Here is a 7,575-nt window from a genome sequence, read left to right as displayed (position 1 = left end):
AATCAAAAGTAATATTTAATAATTAAAAAAAAAAAAAAAAAAGAAAAAAAAAAACCCCAAAACATATTACATAAAAACCGGAGTAGGTATTTTATCAAGGAAAAAGCATGTAACGCCATAACGGGGCAATTGGTGTTTAAATGAACCCAAATAAATGATCCTGGATGCTTCTCATTGTCCGCAAGTGCCCCCCCTGCGTTGACATTCATTTATCCCCTGTGCTTTCATTCAAACCAAAATCCCCTTCATTTACTCCCTTTCCACTTCTCCTTCACTCTCATTTTGATTCTTGAAAATTCCATCTCTTTGCTTCGAAAAGCAAACTTCAATTTCATATCTCCACAAATTCTCTTTTTTTATGGCACATTCTATAGATATTGAAGTAGATGTTAATGGGGAACACATTTTCATTATTGATAAGGTATTTTCCCTCTGTTTTGGTCTAATTTCAGATGAGCATTTACTTTCTATTTCTATCAATATCTAGAATGATGAAAAATATCAACCTTTTGAATCCGTTTACAAAAGTTATTGTTCTTGATTGAAGATGAAGCTCTATCAAAGAGAGAGTCACTCGGCTCTAGTTTTCACATTCTTGTCTAACTCATCTGAAAAGAACAAAACTTCATCTTTTTTGAGTTCAATTCACTTTAATTTCTTTTTTATAACTAAAAATGTATGCCTTCTTCTATGAATCATTCATTGTTCGTGTGTGTGTGTGTGTTTGAGTGCGGGTGGTTGTTTTGTTGCAATGAAAAGTCTTTAGTGTTTCTACTTTGACCCATGAAAAATCACCAAAAAGTCAGCTTCTTTTGTCTTGAATTCACATATTTATTTAAAAATCATATCATTCTTCCAAAAAGCTTCTTTTTTGTATAATTCATCATTCCTAATATATATAAAGTCTGTGATAATATGACACTAATTTGGCTCGTGAACTCTGAATATACTGAAAAATATCCTTTTTTTTTGCAGAGAATTCTTTCTTCTTATTCGAATCGAGTAAGCAAATTATCCACAAAACTCACCGGCTACACAAAACTGAAATTCAACGATTTCCCAGGTGGCGCAGAGAGTTTCGAGCTCATTACAAGATTCTGCTACAACAATGGCAGCATCCACATAACTCCATCCAACATATTCTTGCTTCACTGTGGTTCTACTTTCATGGAAATCCCAATCATGATCACGCAAACCGAGTTGTACCTTGAAGGTATCCATTACTTGACATGGTCTGAATTCGTAATCGGTTTAAAACAATGCCAGATTCTATTTTCTACCATGAACACCCATCCATGTTTTCAAGAATTCTTGAAAACCCTTCTTGGAAATCTTTCTCTTCCTAGTTCATATCCTTCATCAAACAGCTCTAGTTTTCGGTTTTCTTCAAGCGATACGACTCCAAAAAGTTCAAGATCCGAAACCCTTTTAGATTATTGGAAGTTCGATGATCTTACTTTCTTGGAAATCGATTTATTTGAAAAAGTAATAGAATCCATGATTCTTTTACACTTTGAGCACCCTAGAATTTGTTCATTCATCTTCCATTACCAGAAATCAAAATTCTTTTTATGTTCTTCCCGAGATGAAAAGTGTAAACTCTCAGAAACGACCATTAATTTATTGAGTTCGCTTAATGGGAGCTCGTTTTCTTGTCGAGAGTTACTAGATGCTTATGGAACGAGCTTGAGTTTGAGCATGAGAACACCCGAAAGATTAAAGTTAGAAGCTTTTCTTGGATCGCGTTTAGATGAGTTTAGAATAGATGATTTGCTTGTTCGTGGGAAGAAAAAGCTGGTGTTTGATGTTGATTTGACTTTGAGGTTGATCAAAGTTTTTCTACTCGAAAGAAGGGTGTTTGGGTTCTTTCCACATCGTGCAAAGAAAGTGGGGTTTTTGGTGGATTTGTTCATGATAGAGGTGGCTGTTGATCCTTTTCTTAAACCTTCAAAGTTTATAGCATTAGGCATGGCGTTGCCAGATTTTTCAAGAGAATCCCATGATAGAATCTACCATGCAATCGATTTGTACCTTCAGGTACATTAATTCCATGCAATACTAGTGATTTCGAACATTGATGATTTTTTTTAAAACATCTTCATTGAATTGCAATGTTGATTGAAATGTCGAATAATTAAAATCAACTTTAAAACTAGTTTTTTTACCAATGTGTCCAAAAATTCACCCACTTGGTTATAGTAAATGTTCTTTTATTATTATTATTATTATTATTATTATTATTATTATTATTATTATTATTATTATTATTAATTTCTCTATCAAACAAACTACACCTATTTAATCAATAATATTCTAGTTTACATCATACTTAGAGTTAACCTTTAAATATTTTTTATTTATTAATTAATTAAATTTTATATAAATATTAAATAATTTTTATTTTAATGTTCGATGTTAAATATTAAATTTTTAATTATAATATTACTTTTGGTATTTTTTAATAAAAAATTGTCCTTTTTGTATTCTTGGAAAAAAAAAGACCCAAAAAAATTATATTTTAATTTTTGAAGTTGCATATAATAATAAAAAATTGACATTCTTTAAAAAATAACAAATGTCAATGATAGAGTTTTACTATACATTTTATATAAGTGAGCACAAATAAGTTAATTATAAAAATAAACTTTTTAAAATGATTAATGACTGAAGAGTTTTTAAGTGAATATATTTTTATTCGATAATGTTAATGAAAAACTTCTAAAATATAAAACATATGCATGAAAGCGATAATTGTGAATGTTCTATATAATTTAAAAGTATAATGGTTTATTAAGTACTAGATGTGAGACCGGTGTATTACATTGATTGATTTAAAAAATATTAAATATTAAAGGGTAACAAAAAATATTTTTTAATATACAATTTTAAAATAACAAATGAAGAAATGTATTTATTGTAATGTAATATCATATATGATATTTAATATATATATATATATATATATATATATATATATATATATATATATATATAAAAGTAGATATATGACTTTAATTTTAAAAATTAAAAAAAAAAACCAAAAAATTGACAATTGGATTATATTTATTTCAAAAATATCATAAAATATCAAATATCAAAACTCATGAAAGATTGACATATATAAAAAAAAAACATTCATTTATTAAAGAGAATATATATAGGATGTATAAAATAAAATGGTATTCTCGTTAAGGATATTATTCTTTTTCAAATTGGATTATATTTATTTCTTCCTTAAGAAAAGAGGATTTTTGATTTCTCATTCCTTAATTACCGTCCACCTTATGAATATATTTACGGCAAATGCCAGAACAAGAAAGCAATGTCATTCTTTATTTCCTTATTTTGTTTACCATATATATAGGTGCATCGGGGTTTCAACGAAGATCAATGCACGAAGATTTGGAGTATCCTTGACTTCAACAAAGTTTCAACGATCACAAGTGGACTTCACCTTGTAAGAAACACGAATTTCTTACCATTTCTGAAGCAAAATAAGTTCAAGACATTACTGTTTCATGACTTTGTGTTTCACAAATTTCATCAATACGTCAAAAATACAACAAAAAGTGAGAAGCCAGGCGCAAAAGGTGTACTACATGCACGTAGGTATACGCCGAAGAGATCAAGAATTATTGAGCCATGCAATGTTAAATCCTTACCGCGGCTCTGTCATTAGTAGTGGTTGTTTTGGTTTATTTATTTTTTCTTTTGGTTTCTGTATATTAATTTGTTTTTCATAGGTAAAATCACTTGCCTTAATTTTTCGACTTGTTAAAAAGTCGAAGCATAACCTCTTCGTTACTGTTCGTTTATATTATTTAACAATTTGGTATCACAGTTTATTAAAGTGAAAAGATTAAGAACGAACATCCAAAGATAATATATATATATATATATATATATATATATATATATATATATATATATATATATATATATATATATATATATATATATATATATATCGGATAATGTAATTATCGTCTATTTTGTTTATCTTTATCACTTATCGTTTCCTACTTTTCAGCCTAGTTGTTTGACTTTTCTATTTAAGCATGTATTGTCATTCAATTCAATTAATGAAAATTACACGATTCCCCTGATACCATTGGAATTTTAGATGGTATCAGAGCAGGTCTCGAAATCTCAAACCAGATCCGTTTCCATTATCAAACCTTGAAGAATGGTAGGAGATCAACCCAAAACCGGTTCCGGTATAGCAATCGATCACAATTCTCCTTATTACCTTCATCCCTCAGACTTCCCGAAGCAACTCCACGTGAATGATGTTCTCACAGACATCAATTATCCCAACTGGTCACAAGAGATGGAAAATTTTCTTCTAGCCAAAAACAAGATCGAGTTCATTGACGGGACTATCAAGAAACCAAAAAAGGGATCTCCGAACTACATGTCTTGGATGCGATGTGATGCGATGATTAAAGGGTGGCTTACCACTGCAATGGAGAAGAACATCCGCAACAACGTGAAGTACGCGAGCACTGCATCGCAAATATGGGCAGATTTACTCAAAAGATTCGGCAAAGAAAGCTCTCCCAGAGCATACGAACTGAAGCAGAGAATTGCGGCTGCTCGACAAGACGGGGCTTCCGTATCAGTATACTACACAAACCTTCGATCGTTGTGGGACGAGAATTCGTCTATTCAACCTCTTCCTCGCTGTTCATGCGACAACTGCTCTTGCGATGTCGGGAAGAGGATGGACGAGTTTCAAGAAAAAGAGCGATTGTATCAATTTCTCATGGGTCTCGACGCCGATTTCAATGTCATCAAGACCCAAATTCTGGCAACCAAACCCACACCCACCTTAGGTACCGCCTATCATCTTGTGGCGGAAGACGAGAGGCAAAGATCAATTTCAAACGACAAAAGAGCTCAACCCGAGTCCGCTGCGTTCAAGGCTTTTCAAAGGAGAGATGGCAACTCTAACGTGAACAAAGAAAGAAACTCTTCAAGGGCTGCTAAAGACAACAAAGAAGGTAGAGAAAACGAGTTTTGCAGATTCTGTGAAAAGAAGGGTCACAAGAAAGAAGGGTGTTTCAAGTTAGTGGGATACCCAGAATGGTGGCCCGGAAAGAAAGAAAAGGGAAAACCGAGAGCTGCATGTATCGAGCCGGAGTCGAGCCCGATACCTGAGTTGACGAACGAGCAATACCAAATGTTCGTAAAGCATTTTTCTAGCACCAATGGCAACAATGTAACAGAACGCGTTGCTAATATGACAGGTAAAAGGGGTAATGAAGATGATTGGATTGTTGATTCAGGTAGCACCGACCACATAACATACTTACCCGACTTGCTCGAAAATAAGAAGACAACTTTTTTTGAGCCTCCTGTTGTCATACCGAATGGTGAATCTGCCTCTGTCGAAGGAAGAGGCGACTGTACTATCTCAGGGGGAGTAAAATTAAATGGAGTCCTATGTGTTCCAAAATTTAACTGCAATCTACTTTCCGTTAGTCGCATAAGCAATGATCTCCAATGTGCAGTAACGTTTTTTCCTGATTTTTGTGTAATGCAGGGGTTACAAATGAGGAACTTGATTGGAGGGGTAGACGCCATGGAGGGTTGTATCGAATGGGGATGACCAAGGGTAGAAAGGCTATGGTTACTATCGCAGACACTTGGCACAAAAGACTGGGTCACGCTTCAAAAGAGAAACTCTCTAGAATCGATTTAGCTAAAAGTAATTCTATCAATTTTAGTAACGAAATTTGTGATTCTTGTGCAAAGGCAAAACTTGCCCGGACACCTTTTCCTATTAGTTCTATTAAAACCAAAAAAGTTTTTGATTTGATTCATTGTGATATTTGGGGCGGGTATCGGGTACCATCACACTAAGGCCAACTACTTCCTTACCATTGTTGACGATTTTAGTAGGGCTGTATGGGTTTTTCTTATTAAGTATAAAAGTGATGCCAGTAAGTGCCTTGTTGATTTTCACAAAATGGTGAAAGTTAAATTTGAGAAACACATCAAAAGAATTAGATGCGATAATGGTGGAGAATTCACCTCCAACTTTATGCTTTAGTTTTACCACGAAGAAGGAATTTTGCTAGAAACGACTTGTCCACACACACTGCAACAAAACGGTGTTGTTGAAAGAAAACATAGACATTTACTTGAAACAGCTCGAGCAATCCGTTTTGAAGCCAATCTTCCAAAAAGATTTTAGGGGGAATGCGTTCTAACGGCAGCTTATATAATTAATCGTCTCCCTTCCAAAGTTATTAAAAATAAAACCCCTTACGAAATCGTTTGGAACCAAAAATCTCAATACAATCACATGAGAATCTTTGGTTGTCTAGCCTATTACAGAAATACCGATACAAAGGGGGACAAAATTTGAGGAAAGAGGAAGGCCCGGTGTGTTCTTAGGTTACCCACAAGGAACAAAAGGATACAAAGTTTATGACATCAAAGCACATAAAATCATCATTAGTAGGGATGTGTTGTTTTGTGAAGACGTTTTCCCATTCAGGAATGTAGAAGCCAATCAACACATTGAAGATGAAGAACCGGTAAAATACCATGATGACACATGTTATGGAAAGCACCTAGCCAATCAAACATTGGAATCCATTCCCACAAACGAGTCATATCATGACGACTTTAATGCTTCCATCAATCTCCAAGACGAACATAGTCATGAGGATGTTCAATGGAGTGAGCCCAATAGCGCAGAAACGAGTTCGGATATCGAGCCAACCGAGCCCACGAATCAAACCGAGCCCACAAATCAACCTGCACAAAATGATGAACCACAGAATCCGGATGTTACCAGAAGCACCAGAACGAAATCACAGCCACAGAAATTCAAGGACTTTGTTGTCAAACTCCCCCATTCGATCAACCACCAGCAGCCCGACTCCAATCGAGAAGCCTCGACGGTACACCCTATCTCTAATTTTGTTTCATATGAAAGTTTTTCCGAAAATCATAAATCTTACCTAACGGCCATCACTTTAAATGATGAGCCACGATCTTTTAACCAAGCTTCTCAGGATGAACGTTGGCAACAAGCCATGCAACAAGAAATTCGAGCCCTTGAAAAAATGGAACGTGGACTCTTACCGACCTACCAAAGGGCAAACGGGCAATTGACTCAAAATGGGTTTATAAGATCAAGTATAAACCAAATGGCGAGATAGAACGATACAAGGCTCGACTTGTAGCAAAGGGGTTCACTCAACTGGAAGGTGTTGACTATCATGACACCTTTGCACCAGTTGCAAAGCTAGTTACCGTGCGCACTCTTCTATCAGTTGCTGCCAAGAAAAATTGGTTCATACACCAACTCGACGTCAACAATGCTTTTTTGCATGGAGACTTGGATGAGGAAGTGTAGATGAAAATTCCTCAAGGTTTTTCCAAAGAAAATGAGACTCGTGTCTGTCGTCTACAGAAATCTCTTTACGGGCTAAAGCAAGCCTCTCGAAATTGGTACCACAAGTTTACTAAGTTTCTTTTGAGCATAAATTTTCATCAATCTAAAGCCGATCACTCACTATTTTTACAAGATCATGACGACAGTTACATTGCCATTCTGAT

At 34.6% G+C, this 7,575-nt stretch overlaps 2 protein-coding genes across 2 annotated transcripts; both read left to right on the top strand.

Annotated features, from left to right (window-relative positions):
* The first annotated feature begins 228 nt into the window (after nt 1–228).
* On the top strand, nt 229–3,731 carry LOC145072811 (BTB/POZ domain-containing protein At3g22104-like). Its single transcript, XM_079019285.1, has 3 exons — nt 229–421; nt 976–2,037; nt 3,365–3,731. Exons 1-3 carry the CDS (start codon nt 359–361, stop codon nt 3,677–3,679), a joined length of 1,440 nt encoding a protein of 479 aa, XP_078875411.1. The 5' UTR covers nt 229–358; the 3' UTR covers nt 3,680–3,731.
* Nucleotides 3,732–4,186: 455 nt separating this feature from the next.
* Nucleotides 4,187–7,175, top strand: LOC145066786 (uncharacterized). Its single transcript, XM_079014059.1, has 3 exons — nt 4,187–5,408; nt 5,546–5,757; nt 6,333–7,175. The coding sequence occupies exons 1-3, from the start codon at nt 4,187–4,189 to the stop codon at nt 7,173–7,175; spliced, it is 2,277 nt and encodes a 758-aa protein (XP_078870185.1).
* Nucleotides 7,176–7,575: the final 400 nt, after the last annotated feature.

This window comes from Lactuca serriola, chromosome 1, assembly GCF_051521515.1.
Source record: "Lactuca serriola cultivar US96UC23 chromosome 1, Lser_US96UC23_V15, whole genome shotgun sequence".
Classification (NCBI taxonomy): Eukaryota; Viridiplantae; Streptophyta; class Magnoliopsida; order Asterales; family Asteraceae; genus Lactuca; species Lactuca serriola.
This window is presented reverse-complemented; position numbering and strand designations above follow the sequence as displayed.

Excerpts from the sequence above, each read along its gene's own strand:
- LOC145072811 (XM_079019285.1), top strand. The coding sequence starts at position 359 with ATGGCACATTCTATAGATATTGAAGTAGATGTTAATGGGGAACACATT. Across the intron at positions 422-975 it reads ACATTTTCATTATTGATAAG|AGAATTCTTTCTTCTTATTC; the intron begins GTATTTTCCCTC and ends TTTTTTTTGCAG. Across the intron at positions 2,038-3,364 it reads CAATCGATTTGTACCTTCAG|GTGCATCGGGGTTTCAACGA; the intron begins GTACATTAATTC and ends CCATATATATAG.
- LOC145066786 (XM_079014059.1), top strand. The coding sequence starts at position 4,187 with ATGGTAGGAGATCAACCCAAAACCGGTTCCGGTATAGCAATCGATCAC. Across the intron at positions 5,409-5,545 it reads TGTCGAAGGAAGAGGCGACT|GGGTTACAAATGAGGAACTT; the intron begins GTACTATCTCAG and ends TGTGTAATGCAG. Across the intron at positions 5,758-6,332 it reads TTTGTGATTCTTGTGCAAAG|CCTATTACAGAAATACCGAT; the intron begins GCAAAACTTGCC and ends TTGGTTGTCTAG.